At 48.9% G+C, this 27,968-nt stretch overlaps 13 protein-coding genes across 13 annotated transcripts; 7 read left to right on the top strand and 6 right to left on the bottom strand.

Moving 5' to 3' along the window:
- Nucleotides 1-67: 67 nt before the first annotated feature.
- On the bottom strand, nucleotides 68-1,243 carry PHATRDRAFT_2182 (predicted protein; the record flags this gene model as incomplete). The annotated part of the gene is made up of 2 exons (XM_002177667.1): nucleotides 68-1,047; nucleotides 1,144-1,243. Coding segments are annotated over 2 exons (1,080 nt in total), but the record flags the coding sequence as incomplete, so codon positions are not given.
- A 720-nt stretch (nucleotides 1,244-1,963) lies between these two features.
- PHATRDRAFT_32815 (predicted protein) lies at nucleotides 1,964-3,958 on the top strand (the record flags this gene model as incomplete). Its single annotated transcript, XM_002177986.1, has 1 exon — nucleotides 1,964-3,958. One exon carries the CDS (start codon nucleotides 1,964-1,966, stop codon nucleotides 3,956-3,958), a length of 1,995 nt encoding a protein of 664 aa, XP_002178022.1.
- Nucleotides 3,959-4,075: 117 nt separating this feature from the next.
- Nucleotides 4,076-5,142, bottom strand: PHATRDRAFT_18228 (triosephosphate isomerase; the record flags this gene model as incomplete). Its single annotated transcript, XM_002177666.1, has 2 exons — nucleotides 4,775-5,142; nucleotides 4,076-4,660 (listed from the first exon to the last, which is right to left on the bottom strand). The coding sequence occupies exons 1-2, from the start codon at nucleotides 5,084-5,086 to the stop codon at nucleotides 4,076-4,078; spliced, it is 897 nt and encodes a 298-aa protein (XP_002177702.1). The 5' UTR covers nucleotides 5,087-5,142.
- Nucleotides 5,143-6,302: 1,160 nt separating this feature from the next.
- PHATRDRAFT_32813 (predicted protein) lies at nucleotides 6,303-7,192 on the bottom strand (the record flags this gene model as incomplete). The annotated part of the gene is made up of 2 exons (XM_002177665.1): nucleotides 6,303-6,328; nucleotides 6,418-7,192. 2 exons carry the CDS (start codon nucleotides 7,190-7,192, stop codon nucleotides 6,303-6,305), a joined length of 801 nt encoding a protein of 266 aa, XP_002177701.1.
- Nucleotides 7,193-7,514: 322 nt separating this feature from the next.
- Nucleotides 7,515-9,282, top strand: PHATRDRAFT_43576 (predicted protein; the record flags this gene model as incomplete). Its single annotated transcript, XM_002177985.1, has 3 exons — nucleotides 7,515-8,666; nucleotides 8,850-9,148; nucleotides 9,176-9,282. Exons 1-3 carry the CDS (start codon nucleotides 7,621-7,623, stop codon nucleotides 9,280-9,282), a joined length of 1,452 nt encoding a protein of 483 aa, XP_002178021.1. The 5' UTR covers nucleotides 7,515-7,620.
- Nucleotides 9,283-9,324: 42 nt separating this feature from the next.
- PHATRDRAFT_43575 (predicted protein) lies at nucleotides 9,325-11,775 on the bottom strand (the record flags this gene model as incomplete). Its single annotated transcript, XM_002177664.1, has 3 exons — nucleotides 10,637-11,775; nucleotides 9,451-10,538; nucleotides 9,325-9,383 (listed from the first exon to the last, which is right to left on the bottom strand). Exons 1-3 carry the CDS (start codon nucleotides 11,701-11,703, stop codon nucleotides 9,325-9,327), a joined length of 2,214 nt encoding a protein of 737 aa, XP_002177700.1. The 5' UTR covers nucleotides 11,704-11,775.
- A 283-nt stretch (nucleotides 11,776-12,058) lies between these two features.
- PHATRDRAFT_43574 (predicted protein) lies at nucleotides 12,059-13,600 on the top strand (the record flags this gene model as incomplete). Its single annotated transcript, XM_002177984.1, has 1 exon — nucleotides 12,059-13,600. The coding sequence occupies exon 1, from the start codon at nucleotides 12,101-12,103 to the stop codon at nucleotides 13,598-13,600; it is 1,500 nt and encodes a 499-aa protein (XP_002178020.1). The 5' UTR covers nucleotides 12,059-12,100.
- Nucleotides 13,601-13,815: 215 nt separating this feature from the next.
- PHATRDRAFT_32809 (predicted protein) lies at nucleotides 13,816-14,545 on the bottom strand (the record flags this gene model as incomplete). The annotated part of the gene is made up of 2 exons (XM_002177663.1): nucleotides 13,816-13,878; nucleotides 13,955-14,545. The coding sequence occupies 2 exons, from the start codon at nucleotides 14,543-14,545 to the stop codon at nucleotides 13,816-13,818; spliced, it is 654 nt and encodes a 217-aa protein (XP_002177699.1).
- A 429-nt stretch (nucleotides 14,546-14,974) lies between these two features.
- On the top strand, nucleotides 14,975-15,989 carry Lhcr3 (protein fucoxanthin chlorophyll a/c protein). The gene is made up of 3 exons (XM_002177983.1): nucleotides 14,975-15,054; nucleotides 15,262-15,389; nucleotides 15,478-15,989. The coding sequence occupies exons 1-3, from the start codon at nucleotides 14,989-14,991 to the stop codon at nucleotides 15,881-15,883; spliced, it is 600 nt and encodes a 199-aa protein (XP_002178019.1). The 5' UTR covers nucleotides 14,975-14,988; the 3' UTR covers nucleotides 15,884-15,989.
- A 2,014-nt stretch (nucleotides 15,990-18,003) lies between these two features.
- PHATRDRAFT_43572 (predicted protein) lies at nucleotides 18,004-19,655 on the top strand (the record flags this gene model as incomplete). The annotated part of the gene is made up of 1 exon (XM_002177982.1): nucleotides 18,004-19,655. The coding sequence occupies exon 1, from the start codon at nucleotides 18,105-18,107 to the stop codon at nucleotides 19,653-19,655; it is 1,551 nt and encodes a 516-aa protein (XP_002178018.1). The 5' UTR covers nucleotides 18,004-18,104.
- Nucleotides 19,656-19,905: 250 nt separating this feature from the next.
- On the top strand, nucleotides 19,906-21,761 carry NTT5 (nucleotide transporter 5). Its single transcript, XM_002177981.1, has one exon. It carries the CDS (start codon nucleotides 20,040-20,042, stop codon nucleotides 21,681-21,683), a length of 1,644 nt encoding a protein of 547 aa, XP_002178017.1. The 5' UTR covers nucleotides 19,906-20,039; the 3' UTR covers nucleotides 21,684-21,761.
- A 2-nt stretch (nucleotides 21,762-21,763) lies between these two features.
- PHATRDRAFT_43570 (predicted protein) lies at nucleotides 21,764-23,414 on the bottom strand (the record flags this gene model as incomplete). Its single annotated transcript, XM_002177662.1, has 1 exon — nucleotides 21,764-23,414. The coding sequence occupies exon 1, from the start codon at nucleotides 23,258-23,260 to the stop codon at nucleotides 21,764-21,766; it is 1,497 nt and encodes a 498-aa protein (XP_002177698.1). The 5' UTR covers nucleotides 23,261-23,414.
- A 3,692-nt stretch (nucleotides 23,415-27,106) lies between these two features.
- Ras1 (predicted protein) lies at nucleotides 27,107-27,929 on the top strand (the record flags this gene model as incomplete). Its single annotated transcript, XM_002177980.1, has 4 exons — nucleotides 27,107-27,222; nucleotides 27,307-27,397; nucleotides 27,475-27,681; nucleotides 27,768-27,929. 4 exons carry the CDS (start codon nucleotides 27,107-27,109, stop codon nucleotides 27,927-27,929), a joined length of 576 nt encoding a protein of 191 aa, XP_002178016.1.
- Nucleotides 27,930-27,968: the final 39 nt, after the last annotated feature.

Genomic DNA, 27,968 nt, shown 5'->3' with positions numbered 1-27,968 from the left:
TTATATCGAATTCAGCACCAAATTTTGCAACAACAACGGCGTCTGTTGACACGTCTGGTCCGACATTTTTAGGCGGAGCAGTGTAGTATGGAATCTTTCCATTATTCCAGTCCTTTAGTACTGCTCGCGCTGCGGCCTCTTTATCCGGGATGCCACCCTTGAGAACACGCCCATACGAACGTGCCACCATGGCCAAGAACATCATGACTTCGCCAGGTGGAAACGCCGGAATGTTATAGGTCATTAGCAAACTCGCATGATTGCAACGCTTTAGTAAAGCCGTCACGGGTGGAATGGGATCCTCAATAGATTCTGCATCGACGCAATTTCCTAGCAAAGCGGACCTGTCATCGAACACCACTCCAGGACTATCCAATAGTCGAACATTGCGGTCCAAAACAACTTCCTGCATCGTAGTTGTGAAACCTGGCCTGGGACTGACACCAACCGCACGTGATCGCTTCAAAGCATTAATGATACTACTCTTGCCAACATTTGGGTACCCAATTATTCCAACCACAATGGTTGTCTTGCTTTTGCCACCGGTTCCTCCAGTACGTGCGTAGTTCTTGAGCAACTGCAACAGACCATCCATACCAACCGGAACCGTTACAGTAGTAGCGGAAGAAGTTGTATCATCACTATTCGATGACCCATGCTGACTCGCCTTGATGGCGATTGCAGGATGTGATCGTCGCAAGGTTGTCAACCAGCTCCCGACAACTTCTTTCGGTACCAAATCAATCTTATTTAAAACCAGTACCATACGCTTATCGGCACGTGAAAGAATAACGTTTTCTATGGCTGGACTGATCCGCGATCCCATCGGATCCCGGGCATCCAAAACTTGCAAGACAACGTCTGCCGTGTCAACAACTTTTTTCAACTCGCGCAAATAAGCTCGACGAGACTGTTGCCCCGCAGCCTTAGTACCATCCTTACGCTGTCCTTCGCCAGAATCTCCATCATCGTCGCTGTTGTCCTCTTCTTCTTGTTTAGCGGCATACTGAGCCCGGTCGCGATTGGCTTGTTCCATAAGCTCCTTTACTGTCCGTGCAGTGCCGCCCTGTTCTTGATGATCCCGAAGTGCTTTCAGATCGGTTTGGCGTTGATCCTTCGTTTCTTGTTGCAACTGCTGTTGACGCTCCCGTGAACGCTGGATTTCTTTCAAAAGATCCTGTTTAAAGGGCCACGAGTTGGGAATGCCGGGGTCTTTCGTATTCTTGTCATGTCGTACCACGCCGTTGGCCGCATCACGGTTTCCCTGTTTGCGGCGTTTCCGATTCGTTTCCGCTGTCCGCCGTTGAATTTTGTACTTGTCTTTGAGCGTGGAACGCTTAGACTTGCCCTTTTTCTTCACCATGGTTGCTGTCAAGAGAATGCTGATAGTGAGAGGGAATAGCTGAAAGAACTTAAAATGAAAGAGATTATGTTTGGTTGGTTGGACGGAAGTGTATTCGGTACGAGGGACAGACGTGCCCTATTTTCCTTCCATTGACGACATCGTAGTGACAAATACAATTCTTCCCACCTATGAGGAATTCAACATTTTTCTTCACCTGATTTGTATAATTACTTTTTGTTTTCGTCTGATAACCCTCTGTCTATATAACCTTTTGGTGAATATCTTTTTGAACAAATTATTTTACAATGAAAAATAAAAGTAATATTTCGATCCAAAAATGGGAGATTTATACGACAACAACCTGATTTTGCAAAACATCCTTACGTTGATGTTAAGGTGACCATAAGTACGTAGCGTTTTTCGAATGAACTTCATCTTTCGTCTAGAGTCGCAGGTGTCGCACAAATCTGTGCTGTTTTGCCGTGTTCAACAAATGGGTTTGTGACCATCTCGCAATCCTACACCTCTACCGGATTACAAGAACATGCACCACACTTAATCTGAAGCATCCATAAGGTGTGAAAGTTCTGCAATTTCCAAGCCTTGAAATAGAGGAGGATGGTGCTCTGGAACTCGGTGCAGATTCCGAATGCATCCAGTGAGCTCGAGGATTTTACACACGGAACATGGATGAGCCTTGTTGGGCTGTTGCATCCCTACGAATTCTTCGTGACCGTCGATCAAACTACGTTGTGGCGTCGCCACGTGGCTTGGGCGAAACCTAGCGGCGAAGAAATTAGAGACTATACTACCCAGCGCTTCTCCTCCAACATGGTATTTCTGTCGCTGTTACTCGGCACCAACATGAATGTTCTGTTCAATTCATCTGAGGATTCAACACAAATGCGAGCGGCACTTCATGATCAAAACTACACTTCTCTCAAATTCTATATCGGAGTTGTACTAGCTCTAGGGTCATGTATAACTGTTATTGGTCTTGTGGCTACCTTCACCGCCTGGGGTATGATCGGGGCCATTTCGGACACCAACTCCCACTGCTTGCTACGCTCCTCCATGGGCCAATACGTAACGTCGCTACCTTCGCGGTTTGTAGTGGCTTCTTTGTACCTCTTTCTTTTATGGCTCATATTAGCTGTGGCAGAATGTATGGCCGGGCCTTTTCAGTGGCTCCTGGTCGGAGTTGTCCTGTTCCTCTTCTTTCAGGTGGTTATATCTTTATCAGCTTTTGGACGATTGATCATCCACACAGGGGCCATGAGTAAGAAACGTGTTTTAGACCCCGAATTTGAGCGATATTTGTTACCTAGTGGCTTGCACGCGTCTTTATTGATCAAGGCCAGCGAAGGTTCGCGTCGGAGGACCTCCGTAATGACGCAGTATCACGGTGGAGTGTTCAAGAAAAGGCGAAACGGATGCAGCAGAACCTCGCATGTCGGCGACAAGACCCCGTCGCAGAAATCGCAAGCAATGCCAAACGCTAGTCCATGCGAGGATGTCAATACCTCCTTGAAATTTCTCAATCCGAAGTTCTTAAACCACGAGGGCAAAGTTACTGTTCAAACCAGTGCGGATAACTGGAACGAGACGACCACGGAAAATACTCTGCTTCCCCCCGCCCACACTTCTAAATCAGCATCACCAGCGAGAGATCCTAACCACGGCCTCCATCATGATAGTAGTGAGTATTCGACAGAGGATGTCGATGAGTTGGTAAAGCACATCAAATTTCCCCGTCCTTCCTTCTTAAACAGGACTGGACCTGAAGAGCTTCAGAACGTTGTGAACATGACGCTGTCTCAAACGAACCTTGCAATGGAAAACGACACGGAACCGCCATCTACACCAGCCACTGGATACGAGCTACGGCTGACAAATGGATTTAATGAAGACACCCCTGAAGCAGCGGCTCGAAAAATGGTCAAGCGTCAGAGTGCGACTTTTCGTCGAGGAGCAGTTCTGCAAATGCAACAAGAATGGGAGGAAGAAGCGAGCGTACGGAGCATGTACAATATTGATCCCCCAGTGGAAGTTCCTGTTCAACTTGAAACTTCTCGCTTCGATAGGAATCGAATGCCACGCATTAGTATACTGAACCGAGCACGAGGGTTGGTTGCATTACAACGTCTAGTGCAGGGAGGCGATCTCGCGAACGATTCGTCTGTTATACAGCTAGATCTAGCACAATCTAACGGCCGGAATCCGCTTCATAACATCCCAGAGAAAAAGCTCGAATTTTTGCGATCGGTATCAGAGAAATCAAAACCTTCTGTCGTAGATCCCCAAACCGCACCTTCCCGAGAGGTTGACTACGGCTACACATCGTTGGAAAACTCTGAGAGCCAGGACGCATTCGCTTCTCCTTCTTCCAAGCATAGTGTGTTGGCTAACATCAAGCTTCTAGACAGTACTTCGCGTCCGCGTGATATGTTCTCTTTTTCTCCCGATGAAGAAGAGGCCGGGGAGTACCAGGAAGTCCTACCCGATGCGGATGGCGGAGAAAGGCAGTATCTACTGGGTCGAAAGGCCCGAAAAATGTTCCAACGGAATGCGCGAAAGCAGAAAAAATCTCTCACCACCAAGATGCAGTCATAAGGTAAGTTGACGCAATCTCTTTGTACCGTAACAATCATCATTGTAAAGAAATCTTCCGTTTCGGATTCAGAACCTTCTATTAAGGGTCGCCATAGCATAACATTAATATTCGTTTGTCTACGCTATCATGGGAGCCTCGGCCATTTCAAAATTGATAATACGACCAAACTTTTCCGACTCAAGTGAAGCGCCACCAACTAGAGCACCGTCAATGTCGGGTTTGGCAAGCAGACCGTCGACCGATTCGGGGCTGACGCTTCCTCCGTAAAGAATGCGGGTGTCGTTGGCGACTTGTTCACCGTACATACCGACCAAAATCTGACGGCAGGTGGCGTGCACATCTTGCGCAATTTCAGGCGTTGCTACTTTGCCCGTACCAATGGCCCAGATTGGCTCGTACGCGATAGTAACCCTACTCATGTCGGTAGCGGAGATACCCGCCAGTGCTTTTTTGAGTTGGACTTCACAAATAGCACCTACCAAATCCTTTTCGAATTCTTGTAAGGTTTCGCCAATGCACAATACTACATTCATGCCACTTTCAATCAATTTTAGGCACTGAGCGTTGATGTCGTCGTCTGTTTCGGCAAAAATTGTTCGGCGTTCGGAGTGTCCAGCCAAAGCCCAATCAACGCCGATGCTCTTAAGCATGCTGCAGGAAATTCCACCAGTAAAGGCACCCGCATCCTGCGGACTGACCATCTGAAGCAGATGAATGTGAGCAAATCGCAAGACTCTATGGTTTGGAAAGCGTAACACATTACAGGCTCGGGAATTTTTCTGAACGGAGGAGGGGGGAGCGCCCTCACGACTCACCTCAGCTCCTACGACGAGTTTGTCGCCAACGGCATTTTGTACAGCGCCAATAAAGGGAAAGGGCACAAAAAGACCGACGTCACAGGGCGATTTTCCAGTAATGGAAGATTGAATACCGAGTGCGAGCTCAATGGCTTCGCCTTTTGTTTGAGGATTCAGTTTCCAGTTGCCCGTTATGAAGGGTTTGCGGGCCGATAATTCCATACTCGTCAAACGAAGTCCGGCATTCTTGTTGGTGTTGGAATAATGTACAGTGAAAGCAGAAATTTCCGACACTATCGAAAGAAGCAGGGCGATGGAAGAGATCTTCATGGTGAGCGTTGTACAGAAATGTTCCCGCCTCACTTTTGGCAGAATGGAATTTTCGATCGCAATAGTGAAGAGAACTGAATGTGAGAATCGTCGAATAGCGATTCACGTCACAGGCAACTCGAAACACATGTCGATGATGCAATCGACGGGAGCTGGTGTACGGACATTTGTGAGCGAGACGCCGTACTGACGGGCTCTGACGTGTGATACTGAAACACGTACGTGGCGAAGACAACAAGACAAGAAAGCTATCGTTTGATTCGGCATTAAATATCGCTACGATAATTTCAGATGCTCACATTTTTCCTTCGATTGGCTGGACATTCGTTAGCAGTTTCCTCAGTGTCAGGAACAGCGCCTATGGACTGTTGGAAGTACCGCCCTACGACCACCGGCTCTTTCTTTGACAGTAACTGTGGTTGTCCTTGACTGTGAGCTTTTGGCGATCAGGGGAAGAAATAAAATCCGTAGTGCACTGACGAAAAAACAGAACTGCGGAACTTGCTAAAGCTCGACTACATAGTCTATCTTGTTAGAGAGCCACCATTGGTGCGGCCACAAACAGAATGCCTTTCGGAGATCAGTGTCAAAATGACCTATCAGTCCCCAGGGCGTTCGATGTTCGTGCTGATTCTTGCTGCTGTTTTTGTGGGATTTTCGACCGGTATGTGAAATATTCAATGCTGATGGTTGACTGTGGAAGTCTGAAATATTTTTGAATCTCTGTTGTCATCGGCTCCTACGTCCTGATCATCTTCATCTTAAATTATATCAGGATTTCTCCTGGTACTTTGCTTTAGCAACTATTTTCGAGCGAAACGAGCCATGGACCGACAACGACAAAAGCGTTTAGCCCGTCTTTCCAATGGTGCCGGCAACGGTGTTGTCACGGAGAGCAGCGTTGGCGTTGGCGCAAAGAACGTGATACTGACGTCCACACTACACAATTCTTCCGACGCGTCTAACTCTTTCGACAATGATGGCAACGAACAAAGGCGTTTGATGGAAAGCCAAAGTAAATATTCACATCAGCAGCACCCACAAGTGGCACCAACACGACGGCGAAATTTAGCGGACGTGGAACAGGATTTGATGATCTTTGAAAAAGCAGAAACAGACCATTCTCGATGGACGGCCAATATAATGAGCGTTTGAGCTATTGTGGAGCCTCCTTCTACTGTTTCATAATGTAATACTCACTGAATCACGGAGCTGTCTACATCATGCTATCACCGGCAAAGGCTATAAAGATAAAACGCAGAAAGAAAATTTGAGGTCAATGTGATCAAATAGCAATAAGAGGCAAACGACCGTCCCAATGAACTACTTACGAGCGCACCGGTCCGACAAAAAATACGATTGCAACATGGGCCGGGATTTCATCCAAGCGTGATAGTCCTTCAATGCTGGCACATTTGTGGTATCCCATGCCATATCGTAAAAGTCAGTATTGAACTGGGCAATAGTCGCATCCAATACATGAAACAGAGCAAAGTCGGCGTAAGTTACAAACTCACCACCAGCTACCGGTTTGCGAGAACCACCGTTCCGAGCGACAATTTTGTGAAAATGGTGCAAGTACTTCTTCATTCGCCCTTGCGAAAATTCCAAGGAAGCTTGATCACCTTGCTCTTTCTGGTCCTTGTAACTCGCATGATTATCTACAGGATGAAAACTACTGCGACCGTTCGTGATGTAATCAATGGCATTCATAAGAATGGCGTTTGCCTTTGCTTTCTCGGCAATCGTACTTGGAGCATAGCCCAGCACATCACCAATGTAGATCATGCAAGCCGCAACCTGATTGATGAGGACTTGAGGGTCACCATTGGTTGGACGATGCCATATTACAGGTGGAAACATTGTTGGATAAGGGTATTTGGGATTGTCGATGTCCGCGTCGATTGCCTCCAAGGATCCTCGGAAAACATCCGTCAGACCTTCCGGCCCATAAAGATTCTCGTCGGTGTCGACGTACGATATCCCTTTGTCTTCAAGCATGAGACGCAAGAACTCTCCGCGACCTTTGCATAATCCTGGTACGTGATACAAGATAGTCCACTCTGGCTTGGCTTCGGATGTTTCTAAATTGATGTTATCAGTCATTATATCTTTGGAACGACGGGAAGAGGTTATTGACTGAGATGTAAAGGAAAAAATCAACTCCTTGGGATGAATTTTTGAGAAAACGTCGTGCGTTCTGGTTTTACAGTCAACATGGCGAGAAACTATGTAATATTACGCAGTAACGAGATTTCATTTCACATTCACAGCCCGGTCAAAAGGGTGAATAATGTAAATTATGTCTTCTCGATGTCCCATTAGTCCCCGTTGATGTCTGACCCCAAATATGACCAGGAATCGTACGATGAACGATTGACCTACCTCACAGCCATCGCTGACAATAACTGCTTTTACAATGCATGTATGTGATTTACGACTAGTGTGGCACTTGCGTTGCATTGAAAGTCAGCATAAACCTTGAACGACAAGTTTAGTAAAGAATCGGACTTTTCGCCTACACTAGAGCTTTAATGGAAGGAACAAGTACACTAGCAGACTCGCTGTTGGACGATCTCGACGACCTTTCCGACGTCGAAGACGTCGCCGACGATGCGAAAAACATATTGCAAGGCGAAACAGAAACGTCGCAAACCCACAAGGAATTTACTGGACCAAGAAGAAAGCGATTTCTGGACGATCCGAATTTGCTGAAACATGTCAATGAGGTGAGATACAATGAAAAGAACAATATGGAGAAGCCACAGAGCAAAGACCAGGATGCAGAAGAGTACCGACTCATCGTGCAGTCCAACAAGCAACTCGCGAACTTAGCAAACGAGCTATCTCTGACCCACATCGACCTCTGCACCGCCTATCATCCGAAATTTCCGGAATTGGAAGAGCTGTTGCCGGGTACTGGTCAGTACAAGGATGCTGTTCGTGTGATTCGTAACGAAATGGACATGACAAAAGTCAACGAAGGTCTGAATGCCTTTCTCAACAGTAATCAGATCATTACGATTAGTGTATCTGGGAGTACAACATCAGGTCGTATGCTTTTGGAAGAAGAACTAGTTGTCGTCGACAAACTGATCGAGTACATGGACCAAATTTGTGAGCTGCAATCTGAATTGAATCTGTTTGTAGAATCCCGCATGGAAGGCCTCGCACCAAATGTGTGCGCATTGATCGGCCCTACAACGGCCGCCAAACTTTTAGCACTGGCAGGAGGTCTAGCCGAGCTGTCAGGAATCCCAGCCTGCAATCTTCAGGTCCTAGGACAGGTCAAACAGAACGCGGCCAGTCGTGCCGGATTTTCGTCAGCCACCACAAGGCCCCACGAAGGAACCTTGGCCGAATGCGACCTAGTCCGTAGATGCCCTCGGCACCTTCAAAAAAGGGCTCTCAAGATGGTTGCGGCCAAGCTCGCGCTTGCAGCGCGTTGCGATTACGTCAACGTTAATTCTGGACGGGAGAGAACCCCGACATCGGGACGACAGTTTCGCTCCGATATTGAATCCAAGATTTCTCAGTGGCACGAGCCAGACAGGGCTCAAGTTCTAAAAGCATTACCAAAGTAAGTGTCCCAAACCGCCCCACAAGTGTTCTTTTTGAAACGCATTTCTCACGTCTCTGTCTCCCGCCTTCCTCGGGCTGTTAACTACTTGTAGTTGCTTCGAGGAATCCTGGTCGACAGAGACGAGGATGCTCCGTTTGCATATGCATACGCGTATCTGAGCTGGTTTCTCTCCTGTTTTAGACCCGATCTTACGATAAAGAAGCGTCGTGGCGGCAAACGAATGCGGCGCCTTAAGGAACGTTACGAAGAAACAGCGATGATGAAACAGGCAAATACCCGGGCGTTTTCAGCGAAAGCCGGAGAGTACGGCGATGACGCGATGGGGTTGAGTTTGGGGCTTTTGGATAAATCTGACGTCACAGCTAGTGGGAGCTTGCGCAAAAAGACAGAAAAACGCAAATTGAGAGTAGCGAATACCAAGGCATCGCGAAAGCGCGCCGAGCAGATGAAGGCAACAACGAATACAAACGGATTGGCTAGTAGCATTGCCTTCACGCCGGTTCAAGGGATGGAATTGGTGAATCCTGATGCTAATCGAGAACGATTGCGAGAGGCAAATAACAAATGGTTCAGCAATAACGCAGGGTTTCAATCGGCGCTGCCGAAAAAGTAGTCATTCATTGTGTTGGATAAGTGTAAGATAATTAATTCGAGTTTACCAACGCCAACTCCTTTCGCTCTTCCATCGTAAGTCTTCCACCTCGCAATAGATTTCTGTTCCGACCGTCACGAATTTTTCGCATTTTGAATTCTTGCATCGCCAGGGTCACCCCCAGTTGACCATCAACACCCAGCGGCTTTGCCTTTCGACCGTCTTCAGTGCACACCCGATCCCCTAGTGCTTTGATCGTCCACGCTTCAGGAACCATTCTTTTCCCTTCCATCTCTTCACCGTATGCTACGACCATCTTCGTGTACTGCTCAGAAGTTGCTGCATCGCGTAGTTCCTTCAGGACGATATGATTGACCATGCCCTCGTCGCAACAAACTCGGAATACCATCTCCACAAGCCTACGTCTCTCTGGACCTATCGGCAACAAATCTTTGCAAGCCTCTAACAGGGCAGCGTAGGTGGCTGAGTTTGGCTCCAATACGACATGACTCCTCATCTTATCGACAACCGCCAGGGCTTCACGTAGGATTCGCATGCCTTCATCCTCAGCTTCGACGGGAGTGGTAGCACAAAGGCGAATAAAAGCGTTGAAAGTAGCGACAACTACAGCTTTATTCTCTTTTCGACTCATGTGGCTTGCATCGAACAACTCATCGAACTTATCACTCATTTTGAGAACCACAGCCTTAGCCTCGACCACTCTCTTCACGGATGCCACGCTGTTCAACACCTCAATCATCAGACGATAACTATTCGCGCTTGGTTTTAGAAGATTATTTCCTCTTTTAAAGAATTCGCTTTCCATTTCGGAAAGTAAATGTTGTGCTTGTTGTATTCGGCGAGGATGGGAACTTGCAGTAAGCGCCTCGATCACATCGTTATAGTTGATGGTAGATGGCTTGACAGATACCAATGTGCTGCGGCTTTCAGCCAACTTCATCTCCGTCAGCAACTCGATTGTTCGTCTCACTCCTAATTCCACATTTTCCGGGAATTCGTGATTCAGAGCAACATTTTTCCACGTCGTTATTGCCGATTGATAGCACAGTGTATCAGGAACCATGAGACGCTCCTTCATGCGCATTAGAAGGTTGTCGACCAGCCTACCTAGCTCAGGAAGCGACCGACGGCGAGCAGCAGTCACCAGCACACAGCGGTAGCAAGTTATGTCGGGTTGCAAAAATGTTATTCCGTTGTTATATGCATAGTCCATAAGCTGCAACACAGATTCAGCCTTTGTTGGAGCCATCCTATCCCTGAAAAGATGACAGAATGAAGACAATAAACAAATGAGTTTCCCGGCCACCAACATAAACGACACAGAATTCAAAAATGCCTTTCTCTAGCCACATACTCAGCATTCGTCCAGGCTTTGAGAATCATATGATAGTCATCCATGGTAGGCTCCATGCTTTCGTCGCCCTTCTCTAATTTACGCAACATCTTCATTAAGTGACCAGTGGCATTGAATGCGTGCCTCCGCTCACGACTCCAAGACCAGGCCGCAATGATTAGTCGGTACGATCTTCCATTGAAGTGGACAGCTGCAGGATTGCCATGCCTTAACTTTTGAAATAACTGCTCTGCCATAGCACCGCGCAGATGCTCGTCACTGTACGCCCAAGCCTCCAAAACTTGGTTAAAACTCTCCACAGTGGGCAATACTGTCCTCAGTCGGTCGCTGCCATTTTCATACGACAATTCCATACCCTCTAAAAGAAATTGAGCTCGCTGTGGAATTGCTCGTGTAAGGCGAGTGTTAATGCCTTGACCGGCCCGAGATGTTCGAGCCCATGCTCTCAAGACGGCGTTGCAACGCTGGGTAAGCACTGTGTTATACGGCTTCATGGGCCGTCGTAGCGCTTCCTCATCACTCACGTCCAGATCAGATTTGAATTCTTCACCGTAGATACTGTAGGATGTCAAGTTGCTGTTGGAAAACAAGGGTTCTATCTGTTCTAGTAAATTGTGAGCGGACTCAGCAGCGAGACAGATTTCACGAAGATGACTCCGTTCAGGACTCGTGTAGTTGTAAATCTCTAGGAGGTTCTCTTGATGCTCCAGCCAAGCATCCAGAACTCTACCGCGAAGACTTTGAAGGTCAGGCAGTGTAAGTGAAGAATCCGCCGGAATTTTGTCCAGTGCCGATTGTGCTTCCTTCACATTGGAAGAAGCCAGCGCATGTTCCACGGTGTCGATTCCATCAATCGAAGACGAGGAAAAGTTACGCCTGGTAGAGGGTGAAGGAAATTTTCCTGAATGAAAATGAATTCCACGATTCTCAAACGGACTAACGCATGCTACAGAGCTTCTAGACAAGGCTTGACGGGGAGAAGCTGCAGCAGTAGGAGGAGGACCAGTCGATTGTGGGCGAAGTAGTTTTGTTGCCGAGCGCCTGGATCCGATGCGAGCGACCTGCATGAATGTTGATATGATTGCTGACAAAAGATGATGCTTTTCGCCTAAGAGTGCTGTTCGATCTCTTGCATAACGAACTCGCCGTGAACTTTCTATACGATGGTTCCACCATCGTCGCCGTCCGTCCTCGTTTCGATCGCTTCCATTTTTTATCATCCTACAAATGGTCTAAATTTCAATTGTCAGGAAGATATCGTTTAGACATATATTTTTATTAATATATTTTCTGTTACCTACGATCAATGTCTGAAGGTCTCGAATTATTGAGGTCATGAGTCTGAGATTTTATGTAGTAAAAGAAGAAACCATCGAAACCAACGAAAAATCGACGCCAACAAGTTCGTCGTATACCAACAAAGCACGGTTACCATAGATACCTCAGTCGTCTCTCAGCGATACCATGCCCCCGTACGACGATGAGGAGAGGGATCATCGCGTTACAGCCTCGGACGACGACAATGATGTGGGGGAACAAATTCGTGTGTCGTTGACGCTGGCGGTGGAATGCACAGACCGCTCCCTCGAAGTACCATCCGAAGTCATTGCCGTTCCCGCCACAATCGGTCGGCAAGGTCTATCGGCTGTGATCAATCATTTATTGGATCGAAGGATTGCCAACGAAGATGGTACAGATATGGAAGACGATGAAGAAGCAGATGATCGTTTGCCGGCTCTCAAATTTGATTTCATTCTGGGAAGGAATAACAAATTGTTGCGAACTGGTGTCGAGAAGGAAGCCAGACGGAGTGGCATTAGTTTGGAAGAAGCAATTTTAGTGACATATTTCCCGGCTCAAGAAGCTCCCGACTTTTCTGGTGAGAGTGAACCTCTCCCAGATTGGATTTCTGCCATGACCTTGGTGCAATCGACGAGCAACCTTAAACTCTGCACTGCCACATACGACGGCTCCATACAAGTTTTCGAACCTAATTTGGAGGGAGGTAAAGAAAATTTGCGCCTAACATCCGTCGGCAGTAAAAGCCGAGCTCACGTTGGTCCCATAAAGTCATTGGATGCGGCTATGAGCCAGGACGAGACCTTGTGGGTTGCAACTGGTTCGATGGATCAATCACTTGCTATACACTGTATGAAGGTTGGAACATCGAAACTACAACTCTTTGCACTTTGCAAGGAAGGCCATGCAGCGGCTGTTGGCAGTGTCGATCTCGCAGTCCGTGACAAAGTTCTGGCCAGTGGTGATTGGGATGGCGGCGTCAGTTTGTGGGACTTCTCAAACTCGGTGGATCCTATAGAGCACGCGCAGCCACTTAAAAAATCCAAAACTGGCTCGACAACATCATCTAAGAAGGAAGAATTGTCCGCAAAATTGCTGTCGCCAAAGATAAGTATTCAAGCACACTCTTCCAAAGTGAGTGGGTTGTCATGGGGCAACTTTGAAAAGACCCAGAATTCCAGCTTGGACCGTCTTATTACGGGAAGCTGGGATCACAGCCTAAAAGTTTGGGATATGGAGCGACAAGACTGTCTTTTGACGCTAAATGGGTCACGGGTCGTCAGCTGCTTGGATACATCGTACCATTCCTCTGGGATCGTCGCCACCGGACACCCTGATTGCACCGTACGACTGTGGGATGTCCGTATCGACGCCACCAACGAATCCAGCCTTGCTCTCTCCGACAATACTTTCAAGCCTAGTCATAGAGAATGGATTTCGTCCGTACGTTGGTCGCGAAGAAATGCATACACACTCGCTTCGACAAGCCACGATGGAACTGTGAAAGTCTGGGATATTCGATCGTCTATACCGCTGCATACGGTCCAAGCTTTTGACAAGAACCACAAGAGCTTGTGCATCGCCTTTGGAAGCCTCAAGGATACCAACGACTTCATTTTTGCGGGGGGAACAGATTGCGTTGTGAAGGAGTATTGCAATGGATAGAGCCGCTGACTGCTGTTGCTAATTGGCAATTACCTAGCACACTAGTTCTACAACACTACTTTCTTCACATTTGTTGCACTGGAAGGATTGGGCGTCGCCGGGTAACGTGTACAAAACAAGGCTTCTGGCCGTCTGTGTCTCATGAAATGCTAACTGTGCCCTTCGGAGCCAGGGCATTCGTTCCATATGATATTGAATCAAATCGTGGTAACGTCTTACTGGACTGCCGTCGTACTGAAAGCGCCCGGCGAACTCGGAAGGGAAGACGCAACAAGGAACTATGCAAAAAGGAACTTGCAGTTCTATAGCAAGATCGAAACAAGCATCGGTAGCTTGATCAGGATGGAATCCTACAACTAGCCGTGTCTGCAAAATGATTTGTAACGCTTCGTCGGCATCAACGATCTGTTGTTTCGTTCGCCTTCTAGCTTCCCTATAGCCTTGAGTGTTCGTCTCGAGAGCTTTCCTTGTCGCAGCTGCCCAATATTCTTCCCAGACGATAGGGCACGAGTCTTCGTTACCTCTGACGTTTCGAATAGCGTTTACCAGGTCATCGTCCACCAGTATGCGCAAATGCTGCGGAATTTGAAAGTCGGAAATGTGCTGGCACCGAGGCATGAGTGCAGCGAGTGGTTGGTGACTGGGCAATCCCGAAACAGCCCTCTCCAGAGCCTCTTTCGGATACCTTCGCAAGTATTCTACAGATCTCAAAATGTGTTCATGTCTGGTCACTCGCGGATCCACAACAACGGAATCGACGCCGTGAATATTTCTCAACAGCCAGGACAAATCCCCCTTTACGCCAGCGATATCCAAAACGACATCGCCCGGAACTAGATAGTCGCCGTAAGCGGATTCCAAAAAGTCGCGAAGAATGTACACGCGGTTTTTCCTGGACGTTGCGCGACAGCTCGCTTCCCCTTCGTCAGCTTTGGGAGTTGTCATGAAGGAGACCAAAGGGCAATCATCCGGGCTTTGGCAGCGCTCCTGCTCTCAGGAGGTCAGCGCTTTGTGAACGAAAACCTCGTTTCACAGTTTCGAGTTACATTAGAAAAGGGCTTTTTGGTCTATCTTTACTCGGCGCAAACCGGACTATAGACAGACGTCAAAATAGTATCGATATTTCGAAAAATACAATACTGGTTCTATCTGGAATTCTGGATTCCTGGTTGAACCTACTAGAGTCGCGATCCAAAAGCGTCCGCGAGACCGCGCTCAGCTGTAACTGTCCTGCTTGCATACGTAATCATCTGCTCGCCGCTCCTCGTGGTATTACGCTGCGCTGCGCTACGAAACCTCTGCGCGAGAACCTAACACGTTACGCGAAACGAGAGCGCGATCCTCTACTTGTCTCCGTTTTCTGTCTAAAAATCGCTGCAATCTTCACCATGATGCGATCTACCATTCTTGCTGCCTTGTTGGCCAGTGCCGCGGCCTTCGCCCCTGCTTCCATGGTATGTTTGTGTGAGAATGTCGGAGACGGATAGGAGCCAATTTTTTGGATTGGAAAGGTAGCCGGGCAACAAATTTGTAGTTTTGGAAAGCGAGTGAGCAACGTTCGGAATATTGCTTAGCTCAACCGGGGTATCTTTGGATCGTGACCCGTGTATGTCTGTAGTAGAAGCCTCTGATGTGTGCGATCTTTCTTATTTATGATATAGCAGTCCCAGCGGGCTGGATCTGTTTCCTTGAACGCCGAGGAAATGTCCAAGTCCATTCCTTTTTTGGTCAAGCCCGACAAGCTGGATGGATCGATGGCTGGCGACATGGGATTCGACCCCATGCGACTGTAAGTGCCCTCTACCACGACAAGAAAACGAAGGCCAATCCTACCGACAGTGTCACTTACCCTTTCTCTTACGCATCGTCTCTCGCAGCTCGGACATCCAGACCGACTTGAAATACGCTCGCTGGAGCGAAATCAAGCACGGCCGCATCTGCATGCTCGCCATTGTCGGAATTTTGGTCCAACAAGCTGGCATCCATTTGCCGGGTGAACAGTTCACCAATACGGATATTTTCGGTGCCGTCGACTCGGTCGGATTCGGCGCCAACATGCAGATCTTTGCCGGAATCGGTGCCGTGGAAATCGCCACCTTCAATAAGCACTACGGAGAGGGAGAGCCGGGTGATCTTGGCTTTGACGGTGGTCAGTTGAAAGGAGCGAGTGCCGACAAGATTGCTCTTCGTAAGGAACAAGAAATTGTCCACTGCCGTCTTGCTATGATTGCCTTCCTGGGTGCCATGGGTCAGACTCTTTTGTTCGGACAGGCTCTTCCCTAGATTGGGACTTGCTTGGCAGTCTTGGAAGATCGCTAGGAGCGAAGTCTATCTCTTTAAGGGAAGTAATTACTTTGCCTACATAACTATTCTTGCTTCAGCGGATTCTAACTGTGTCGTGGTAGAAACAAGTAGGGCTAGTTGGTTGCCTCATGTACTTGAATGTGTTCGTTGCCGAAGCCATCCAGACTGCATGGCGTACATTTCTTGCTCAGGTCCAGGGAGACCGCGCCGACATGGCACTGAGTGCAGCAGCAGCCGTTTGTGTGTCACCGAGTCCACAAGAAGGACTTTCCGAAGACGAATGGCAATCTTGTTGACGATGTGGACTCGAGGGATCTGGAGATTGCGCGTTTTGGCTACTTTTCTGGGATCGCTGATTTTCTTTTTCCTCCGCTGGTGGCGGTGTCATTCCAGAAGCAGCACCAGAATTCGCCTCTGTGACCGGCCTTGTATGTGCGTGTAGAGACTCCTCACTGGAGGACTCTCGTTCGGAAGTCTGTTTGAGAGAGATAACCTCTCCGTGGGGCGCCAACGAAACATTTGACGATGTTAGGAATTCGAGAGATTGTTGTCCTAGGTGAGCGTCCTTACTGGGTGTCGCCGACTGGAGACTAAAACGAAACGGCCTTTCCGAAATCGGAGTATGCGATTGTCCAGAAGTTGGAAATCCTTGCGAAGCTTTGCCCGGCGGCGATAGAGCTGTGGCGGAGAGTGACATGGGAGTTCGGGACTCACCGAGAGTATGAAGGGCTGACGATTGACCCACTATTGTCGTCCGCGTAGAACCTGTAGGTGGCGAATTTGTCTTTTCTGGCGATGTCGTTGTACCAGAATCACCAGGCATTCTTGTTGCAAAGGTCTTTGGGTCGGTCGACAGAGATTTGGAGTGAGACGAAGAACAAGTGTACTTTGAGGAATTGGATAATGTCTCCGGTGCAGACGAATCCTGCGACAACTTGACGCCAAATGTTTGTTCACAAAATACATGCATGGTCTCACTAGTTTCTTGTAGAATATCGCGATCGCCGGGGCTCTGTTGTAAAAGATTGAGAATTCGATCCTTGACTTCGGTTTGCACAATGGCTAAATTGTATTTTTCTCCCGACAAGACGTGTCCCGCAGTTCCCTCCGGCGCCTCTTGCAACGTGGAGGCCATTTCCCAATTTTGTTCCGCCTGGTGGCCCAATTCTTGAGCGAGAGTGTCGAGTGCGAGTAGGGAAATTGCCGTTTGGGAGCGCACGCGACGCAACTCGTCGACGGTGACGACTCGATCCATACGCCACAAAATCGGCAAGAGTGATCGAAAGTAAGGATGATTGGCAGCTTCCAAGGTTGCCGCCAATGTTTGTGTGTTGGTCTTTCGTTCCAGTGTTTGCATCGCTGCCAGGGTGAGCGCATCCATCTCCCGCGCGCGTCGGTCCACGAAAAGTAAACATTGGGCTTCCATGCGACTTAGCAATGGTCGCTTTGGTGCGGAAGACGATTCTACTTGCCGCAGAATGATTTCCAAAGGAACCGACAGGAGACGTTGCAGGAGACGGAACTCGGGCGGAGTAGTCGCCAACGGACTCGGCAGGACGGGACTCTCTGGATGACACGGACGTTTCGCGTCGCCTGGAATTTTGTCGTTGGGACTCGTGAACGATCGTTTACCCAAGGTCTCGGTATCCATGGCGAGTAAATTCAGAATCCGGTGACCAAAGAGAATGGTGTTGAGACCCTTTTGGTCTGTTTGGAGGGTCAAAGTCTATTCCAGGAAACGACCGAAAGGGTTGCTCTGTAAACTAAGAAACGGTTTCTATACGGTGAAGTGCCGAACGCCATTCTCTGCCCAAATGTAGGTAGCGACTATGCATACGCTACTTCTGGTATGTGTGTGGGTGCGCCTCTCGGTAGCAGTTTTTGAAACCGAGCCGCGTGCAAAACGTTTCGCATCGCTTTCATGTCACTTGTCCATGATTCCCAAAAGTCTTTTTGTCCTCCGACGTAAATGCGAAAAGAGTACGTTTTACGATAGGTTCTTCCCCACGTCATATTTTCTCACTTACTGTTAATTGCTGGCAATAGCTCATCAGTTCACTGTCAATGTCAAACGAACAATTGCTTCCCATGTCGAACATCATCGATACATTTTTACACGACGCGAGATCTTAGCCTGAACGTATCCAGCGAACAGTTGCAACGTTCGTCTTTTTCTTCCAGTCACAACGCGGTGTGTAAAATGAAGGCCACAGTGTTAGCGGCATCAATACACACGGTGCTATCGCTGCAAACACCATCGCAAGGACTCGTTTCATCGACAAGACGCCCACGGAACACACGGTCGCTGCGACAGCCTACACGATTGCTTGCTGTGACCGAGGACTTGCCGAAGATTCTCAGTACGCCCGTGTCCACCCGAACCGAGTTCGCTTCGTGCGCACCGGAACCAGTTGGGCTCTACATACATATCCCCTACTGTCAACGCCGATGTCGTTACTGCAATTTTGCCATTGTCCCGATTGGATCGGCAGCGGCAGCCCGAGCGCAATCTGATGAGGGTGAACGTCCCATCAACGCACAACTTTCGGGCTTTCTGGAAATGGATCACATGTACACACAAACAATTTTAAAGGAACTGCAATGGACGCTTTCCAAGATGCCGCAGGATCAAAAGGTGTCCCTGACGTCAATATATTTCGGAGGCGGGACGCCGAGTCTAGCACCGGTTGCAACGATTCGCACCATTCTCCACGCTATCCTGGCGGAAGATACACCTTTTACACTGAAAGGTGGCGCCGAGATTACCATGGAGATGGATCCTTGCACCTTTTCCAAAGATCAGCTCCAGGAGTTGAAGGAACTGGGTGTCAATCGTATCAGCTTGGGCGTCCAAGCGTTAGACGATGGAATTTTGGAATCGCTGGGCCGTATCCATCGTGTCCAGGATATATATAAATCACTTTCTATGATGCAAGAGGTGTACGGAGATGAGTTGAGCTACTCGTTGGATCTGATATCCGGACTTCCCGGTCTGTCATTAGCAGCGTGGACCGAAACGTTACAAAAAGTCGTCACGCTGGAACCGAAACCTTGTCACTTGAGTCTGTACGATTTGCAAGTAGAAAGTGGAACCGTCTTTGCTAAATGGTACGGCAATGGTGACGAAGAGTCCGGCTGGGATCGTGTCCGCGGAAACCTCCCCACACCGGCAGTGGCGCTACCCTCCGACGCCGAGTCTGCCTTCATGTACCAATACGCGGCGGGCTATCTACGATCACGAGGCTACGAACACTACGAAGTGAGTTCGTACGCATTACGGGACGAGACTCAGACTGGTCCTTCACCGTGGCGCAGTCGGCACAATCAAATTTACTGGGCTACAAACAGTCAGTGGTACGCACTAGGTCTCGGGGCTACCAGTTTTGTCGCGAACGAACTGGTCGCGCGTCCTCGAACCTTGGTGGACTACGCGGACTGGGTCAATCGTGTCCGTACACTACCGGATGCGGGTGTGAGCGAAATTGTCGATACCGAGCTGTTGCTGAATGTTGTATTGAAGCGCTTGCGCACGAGCGAAGGACTTGATTTGGGGTTCGTTCACCAACGATTCTCTCCAAAAGGAGACGCTTTCGTCGACGCGATTCAACGCGGGGCTGCCTTGGCGCTCGAGCTCGGTTTGGCGCAGCTCAATGACAACGTCCTCCGTTTAGTTGATCCCAAGGGATTCCTGTACTCCAACACAATTATTGCCAGTATCTATGCAGAATTGGAGGAGACTGCTAACTCATAGAGTAATACTGCTCTAATCCTGTTCATTCTATAAAGAAACGGGTACTCTAATTAGAATGTCCTCCTTCGCATTATATTTGTGAAAATAGAAAGTGCTGAAATGGAAGCCCGGTAGTTTGTTTCGACACTCCGACGACGGAAGCAATGCCAGACTTGGATGTCGACCCACAAAATCTTTGCCGTTCAAAGTGTCAGACGCGCGCGAGACTCGGAGTCCAATCGAAACCCCCTCGTTAACACGTCTCTACCTACAGCCAGGTCGGTCGAACGGACTGGAACCATCGGCATTGACTTTGTGAATGTTGGGGCATCGGGCCGGAAAGTTATCTCTCCCAACGCCGCTTGCGAAAAAGTAGTGAAAAGCGGAGCCCTTTCACAGTCAGCCATGATGGAAATTGGTAGCCAAGTTCTAGCGGCTCAGGGAGTGCCCGCATTACAGCACGCTGGTTTGCTAATGCGCGGTGGTGCCTCGGTGGTGGCGGCTTCCGCTCTCTCAGACGCCGTCTGGAAGTTATCGGGCGGAGCGGGTACCAAGGGTAGGAAGAACACGCCCAACAAAGCCTTGGTCAAAAAGTCGTCGCCAAGTAAAGCCTCCGTTTCGAAAAGCAATATGGTAGTGGAGGAACGAATCCTCGGTCTACCGATTACTCCCGAAGGCAAGTCGGCGCTCTACATGGCGATCGCCATGGCTTGCCACTACCTTGGTTATTCCCTGGCTCGACCAATTACCGTTGCGTTGTTCACGTCTTCCTCCACGGGGTACGCTGGCTTCCCGGCTGCCTTTCCCTTCGCCATGGCGTTTGTCAGCCCAGCGGCGTTGTCGCTGTTGGTAGCCTACGGAAAGCTTCTGGATCGCAGCGGTCCACGGGGTGCCTTGACGGGTTCCACTGTCTTCTGCGCTTTGACCGTCAGTCTGGCTGCTCTGGCCATTGCCGTCTTTCAAAAGCATGGCGTCATGATTGGATCGGTACCCGCGGTCAAATTCATTTCTGGCCCGTTATTTGTTTTCCGGGAAGCTTACGTGCAGCTGTTGACTAGTCAGTACTGGTCCTTTATGGCGTCTGTCTTGACACCCAACCAGAGCGCTACCTGGTTTGGTCCCATTGCTGGACTCACGAGTATTGCCAGTGCTCTCTCCGGATTCGCCGTCTCCCCGCTCGTCAACCGTGTCGGTTTGGTGGGTGGGCTCTGCGGTACCGGACTCTCCCTTTTGCTCAGTTTGATTGGCGCCAACGCAGCGTACCAAATGGCGGACAAGTACGGCTTTACTCCCAAGGACACGCACAAGAAAAAGAAGCCTACACGAGGCCTCGCAGAAAAGGAACCCAACGTGATCCAGAAAGCCTCGTCCCTTTTTCAACGTGTGCCCGTTCTCAAGGCCCTTTTTATGGAGATACTCGCCAGCCAAGGTCTCGCCACGGTTCTGAATGTGGTCTTTGTCGCTCGCCTCGGCACGGCAATCCCGGACGACACGGAGCGTGCCGGTTGGGTGGGCGTGTTCTTTGCGGCAATTAATGTCGTCACCATGGTTTTGCAGTTTGGTATCCTGCCACCACTTATGCGAGTGATCGAGCCCCGTGATTTGTGGCGGGCGGTACCGATTGTGTCCCTCTTGGCCACTGGTTTCCAAATGTTGCAAAAGGATCCGTCGCTGTACGTGGTGAGTGCCTCGCTCCTCGTCATGAAGGTCAGTGAGTACTCGGCACGCCGCATGCTGGACGAGATGGTCTTTGTCCCGCTCGATTTCGAAAGCCGCTTCGTAGGCAAAGAAGTGATTGGGGTCTTTGGCTACCGCTTTGGCAAATCCCTCATGTCGCTGGGTTTGTCGGGATTGACGTCCGTGATGGGAAGCTTTGGACTGCAGGAGTTGTCCATACTGAGCAATCTCGTAGCTTTTACTTGGTTGTCCACGGCCTGGAAGCTCAGTAACCTGGTCCCGACTCGCGAAGAGGCAGAAACAGTCTACCTCAAGGCCCACAAGGGCGACCGGAGACGGCCGGCAAAAGCCATCAAGAACAAGAAGCGCTAAACGGCGACAGTCTAAAGTCAGGGAAACGCACAGAACACGAAGTAAAGCGTCTAGTAAAACTCAAAATCATTCTATTCTATTCAAACGGAAGGAACGAAACGGCTCCATAGACTGTACAGCGCTGATGCCAACGCGCGCAATTCCGCTTCGACCGAAGCACGGGGTGGAGGGTTGAACGTCAGGTACGCCTCGTTACAGGTATCAAAATACTCCGATCCGATACACCCATCCACACTGCCGGACAAAAACGAAGATATTAAAACACGCGCGGGGACTTGGGCCGTCTGAAACACGCCAAAAAGAGCAGCCGATGCAATGCATCGGAAAAGATAGGCAGCCGACCATTCCGAGATGGTACGAGACAATACCTGTTGGCGACGCTCCTCGCCGCCCCAGCCAAAGCCGCAGTACAAAAGATCCGCATACATTTGTGCAGAAACTGCGGCCAGTGTTCCAAATATAGCACCTTCAAAACCAGTGAATAAAGGTAGCCCGTTAAACAAAAGTTTGCCACCATACTCATTGGAAAGGATGTCGTATTCGAGCCATTTGGTAATATCAGCAAAGGTTTCCACAACGAACGTGTCTTTTTGCAGTGTTACAGGCTTCAAGGAGCTGGGATCAACAGTTGATGGGGGGTCTGGTGTCTTGGAACGGAACAATTTCTGAGAAAATAGTGCAAAGCTTCCCGTTTTCTCGACCGACTTTTCCTGTTGCTCGCGCAAAAGTCTTTCCAGTTCTACGTTTTCTTGTAGCTTCTGCTGCCGCCGATAGCTCCCTAGCTTGATGAGCTGATTCGGTACAATTGCGATGGCTACACTCGCCACGGAGGCCAATATAGGTGAGAACCCCAGGGCTTCAAAAAGTGGAAATGCCCCCGCCTTGGCTACAAAGAAATCTCCGTCAGCCACGGCGTCGGCCACCGATAATTTCGGTTGATTCTGCGTCATGACCTTACGTTGCCAGCGCAAGGTAGCGGATATGGAAAACGCAGCCACCGCGCCGATCAGACCGGCAAAGACTTCTCCGAGGGCAACGGAGACGACATCCGTTGTGGATAAAGGAAACGCCGCGTCAATAATGTTGTCGGCGATACCACCCATGCTGTCGAGTTCGAAACCACGGAGTACCAGCGACTCGCCATCTTTCATGGCCAGTGTCACCAACACGGCCGAAGAAAACGCCAAACCTGCGGCTGTCATGCCGATCATTTCTGTTTGTTGAGAAGGTCGGTCCCACGCCGATGCTTTGTTGGTTGTTTCGATTGGTGCTGCGCGAAGCTTCGTCGTGTGGCGCTTCGGTGAACGTAAGGCGGACGTTTTTCTACGAGTGCTAGTTTTGGAAACATCTCGCAAAGGTAACGCAAGCTGACCCTTCCGTGGAGAATAATTTTGGTCTCTCCGTTGTTGCGAAAGGGCAGTCGTCCTTGGTCGGCGGTGAGTCGGAACTATCCTTTGATATGCGGCTGCACCAACGGACAACTTTGCAGCCACAACCGCCATGAACAATGTAAAAGACGTGACCGAAATTTTCATTCTGGTAGAACTGTCATACCGTTTGGAGTGCCTCGAAAGCATCGAGTGCAAAAGAACCCGTTTCAACGAGCAGGAACGAACAAGGCAGGAAGTATGGAGTGGCAGGGGTGTAATCGTGGTCTACGCGATCTTCGTGGTTCTCTAAAAAGGGGGTCGTCTGGTCCAAATCGATAGTCCCGAAAAGGAGAACGGATTATTTGTACGCAAAGGACTGTATAGCTTCGTTGTTTCTCGGTGGCGCAATCAACCTATTGCCACTGGCACCCACACTTGCATTTAGTTAGTAGAGGTATTGGTCGTGATGATGTGTCCATTCGGAAAAAAGTACAGAAAACAGTGTAAGTCCGACAGAGAAGCGCCGATTCTGCAAAGCATATAAAACTTTGATCGTAATCCTGACGCATACGAACCTCGAAATGTCTCCTACATGTCGTACGACATGGTTCACTTCGAAACACGCCAGAAGCTCACTCTCGCTCACTCTCTTCTCTAGAAAGCTAACACAGTACGGGATTTGGACCATGGCACCGATGGGACACAATGAAACATCCCGTCGAACGATTACCTCTACTACCACACCCAAGCCGTTCCAGTTCATAGTACAGCTTGATCGATGATGGCGTCTAATTACACTCTTCCGGTAAAACGCAAAACGCCGACGGCTTCCAAGTCGTGGAAAGACGGCGTACGACAAGCATGCTTCCGTCGCCTACGGCAGCAACGACGTGGTCCACAGTCTAGCCGAGACTCGATGCGTGTGTTTTCAGCTCGGGCTGCGCTCGAGCAAGAACTGACGAATCGGGGAATCGCGCTGATATCGCCCTGTCAGGAAGGTGTCGAGTCGGTGCGGCGTCGTCTTGATCCCTGCGTCGCCGCCAGTCACTTTATTACGGAAGATGAGCTCTTTGAACTGCTTCAAGAAGTAGAAGACGAAATGCAACGAACGGAATCATTGCATTTGGAAGAAATGTTCTCCTTGCAGCGAGATGAAGAAGAATTCATGCAGAATCAGATTGCTGATTTTGAACACTGGCAGGAATCCCAAGACCAGACAGAATGTGGGGTCCTGTGTCCACTCTGTCAAGAATGCTACGTGTCTTTTTCCTCTGCAGATACACTTTTAGTCTGTCCTAATCGTATGGACGGCTCGTGTTCCTTCCAAATTGCAGCGTCTGCACAACGACCCCTGGAGACTTTAAAAGAACAACTTCAGCTGTTGTTTGACCAACACTCCACTTTTTGCGAACACACGCTGAGGTTCGAATGTATTCCTACAAACGACCGGGCACAAATCATTGCGACCTGTAGCTCATGCAAACGTAGTGCCCCTCTTCATTCATGGCAGACATAAAACGTGTGGCATAGGCTTGGTTTTCTTTTTTCTAATACTTTTTTTTCATTATTCGTACTTACTAGTAGGAACGACGTACGCATCCTTAGCGGACAGCTCTTTCCAGAACTCTCCTTCAAGACGGAGGTAAGGGTATACGTGAGTCAGAGCATCTATTAGAGAGCGACCTAGCATCCTCGCTCGGTTCGGACTCCAACCACGGTCGGGATCCGAGTTGGATATGCAGTCTTTAAACGGTATTTCCAAGGTTGCCGATAGGCAGTCGAATCGATTGGCAACACTACTGGTCGCCAAGTTTCCCGCCGCTTCGACACCTTCTGGGTCTGGCTTGTAGCTGATTTCTCTTTGTATATCCGAGTTGGCTCTCTCGTAGGCTGCCAAGAAAACACCGTGTAAGCTTTGGAGTCGTGGTCCCCAATGCTTGGTTCCTTCGGCGCCACTCAAAAAATTAACGGTAGCTCTTCATCACCGTGAACGTCGATAAAACAGTCTACGCCCGTTTCTTGCATTTTTCGCAGGACATGGTAGACCTCGGGGGAACGCTCCAGGGAGGGCGCTTTATATTCTCCAGAGTCGTCCCATTCCCGATTCAAGTTTGCACCTGCACCGTTTGTTCGTAGATGGCCCATGACAACACCATCCGGACACATGGATGGGACAACGTAAAACGTATACTGGGCCAATGCTTTTTTGACCATGCCATCTATCTCGCCATTGGTCTCTAGTCCTAGAAGACGTGCCAAAGTCCTTCGGCAAAAAATTCTGCCATGCTTTCTCCGGGATGCTGTCGGTGGATAATCCAGCAAGTCCTATCACCAGTTCCTACTTTGACACAGTCCATCTCCCGGCCTTCCAAAGTCTGTCCCAGAGAAGTGACGACTGCATGGTCACTACACCGAGCAATGAGATCAAGATGCCGATTGTAGGAATAGGGAGGAAAATAGCTGAAGAAGACGCTGCCATTTTGACTGTGGTTGTGTGTCCACATTAGCTTACCATCCACATACTCGGTATCCAATTTTCTACGCCAGGAGTCCGTATCTTCCAAATTCTTGGAAAAGAAAACAGTTGAGCGTTTCCATGCAGTTGGATAGGACGTTTCAGACGCATTGTCAATCACGTAGGTTATTTCTTTTGTTTCCGCCGGAGAAAGTTGGCTGACGGTAGATCGAAAGCAAAAAGACTGAGCGTGGCTTTTTTGTTCGAGTTCAGTGAAAACATCCGGTTTGATTCGAAGACGGACGCGGTCACCTTCTATAGCGCCTACCTCTATGTTGCCGCCGTCAAATGTGTCACTGATGCTAATTTGAGTCATTCCCACTCGGGGACTCCTGGCCAATCGCGTAAAAGTGCACGGGCGAAATGCAAACGAAGGACCGCTGAATAGCGTCATGCTCCAGAAGAGACTCGGAAAATTCATTCCAGCAACAAATGACGTTTGTTGCCCAAAGGAGCGTTACATTAAAATACAAACAATCGAACTCACGGTCAACTATGTAGTGAAGAAAATATGAGGACTCCTTGTCAAATAATTTTGATGGAAAGATTGTTTCCAACAGTTATAGTGTTAGAAGTGTGTGTGTAGTAAAAGCGACACTTTGGCATGTCCCCAGTGTCGCAAGGAAGACAAGAGTACGGGACTCAGAATATATGTTTAGCATACTCAATGCAAGAGTACACAATATATTAGGAAAGGATACAAACTATGTAAGTATCCAGTGAGATTGAATATTTACAAGATCAGAACCGCAGGAATGAAGAGGTCTGGTCCCACGGGTTTGAGAGGTTCTTACCCAAAGGAGAATAGTCAAATAAAGTTCGTATAATCTCAGAAGTTAGTAAAGTAGTAAGCTTACAGCTCTAGATTGGTTGACTGATAGCAAGTGCAGTTGTGGACCCGAGATAGGCCACGACGAATCCGCGACCCGGTACGACCCACCGAAACAACACCGTGAACGATAGAGTCTTGTGAGAAGTTGTCCGTTCACGACACCCAGACGTTGCAGACGGTGCGTGTGTCATCCGTCGCTACTTTCCTTTGTCTGTGCAACTATGGAGGCCATTTGTTGGTTCTAGTAACGTCTAAAGGATATCTACTTTAAAAATACTGCGGGAGCTCTCTCCCCACTTCTGGTGGGTAATCACCAATTGGAAAGAGCATCTTGTAGGGCACTAACAGGCCAACACTTTTTCTAGGCAAAATATACTTTTTCCAATTTTCTAGGTCGTAGATGAGCTTGCAGAGTGGACGCCTTTTAGCGACCGATGTAAAAATCAAATCATTGTCGCATGTACCGTACGCAATTTTATAGAGAACTGAACGGGTTTCGTCTTCCTTCTAGACGATATGACAAAACCTTGTCCCATTGTTTCTCCTGAGCTTTATCTCCGCGCTGTGGCTCGCACAACAGAGGTCTTGGCCTTATTCTTCTCCTCGCGAGGACGGTGTTAAGCGAGATTGACTCGCAGACAGCGCGATTTGAAATCCATGCGAGGGTCCCCAACCGTAGTACAATTCGATACACTTGATCGACAGTATGAATAAAGGGAAGGAACCCACGCTGGTTCATCGAAAGATCGCCGTTCTCGGTTTTCGCGCTGTCGGCAAGAGCTCTTTGACCCATTCCTTCGTTTCGGGTACCTTTTCTGAAACGTAAGAATGTCAAAGAAACATTTCTACGTGCTCTGAAGGAAAAAAAGATTGCTCTTGTCGTCTCTCACTTTTACTGCTACTCAGGTATGATCCAACCATTGAAACGACGCACAGCAAGACCATCAGATTCCGCAAAGTTCATTTCGCGACAGATATTGTAGATACGGCTGGAATGGTACGTTCCTTACCAATCGGAAATGGGATGTAGCAAAATTGGCACTCATTTCCTGACATTCCACTCCTATCTCTCAGGATGAGTACTCCAGACTTTCGAGAAATGCATCGCTCGGCGTTCATGGCTATGCGTTGATTTTTAGCATTGTCTCTCGGCAATCTTTCGATATGATCGCCCTGGTCAACGATTCACTGTTGAACACGCTCGGTGATGCGCCCGACGTTCCCCGTGTTCTGGTTGGAAGTATGGCTGATCTGTCTGAAGAGCGACAAGTTACACATGCGGTAAGTAGCGAATGTTGAGACGTTTCCTTTGACTTGGATTGATGCTGTCTTTGTCATGTAATCGCTCAATCCAACGGCTTCCATAGGACGCCCAAAAACTGGCCGATGCGTGGGGAATTCCGTACGTCGAATGTTCTAGTAAGACAGGGGAGAACGTGGCCGATGTATTTCACACGCTTTTGAAAGAGATTGAAAAGGATGATGGTCTTTTGAAGGAATCCGGCGAAACCGGTTGTGCCATTTTCTAAATTTTTCTTCGCATTCATCGCCCTATGGACAAATCATGC

Source organism: Phaeodactylum tricornutum, chromosome 2 (genome assembly GCF_000150955.2).
Source record: "Phaeodactylum tricornutum CCAP 1055/1 chromosome 2, whole genome shotgun sequence".
Lineage (NCBI taxonomy): Eukaryota > Bacillariophyta > Bacillariophyceae > Surirellales > Neidiaceae > Phaeodactylum > Phaeodactylum tricornutum.
The sequence above is the reverse complement of the archived record's forward strand: the minus strand, read 5'-3'. Positions and strand labels throughout refer to the sequence as shown.

Coding starts and splice junctions, on each gene's coding strand:
- Lhcr3 (XM_002177983.1), top strand. CDS start 14,989: ATGATGCGATCTACCATTCTTGCTGCCTTGTTGGCCAGTGCCGCGGCC. Junction 15,055..15,261: donor CCTTCGCCCCTGCTTCCATG/GTATGTTTGTGT, acceptor TTTATGATATAG/CAGTCCCAGCGGGCTGGATC. Junction 15,390..15,477: donor GGATTCGACCCCATGCGACT/GTAAGTGCCCTC, acceptor CGTCTCTCGCAG/CTCGGACATCCAGACCGACT.
- NTT5 (XM_002177981.1), top strand. CDS start 20,040: ATGATGGAAATTGGTAGCCAAGTTCTAGCGGCTCAGGGAGTGCCCGCA.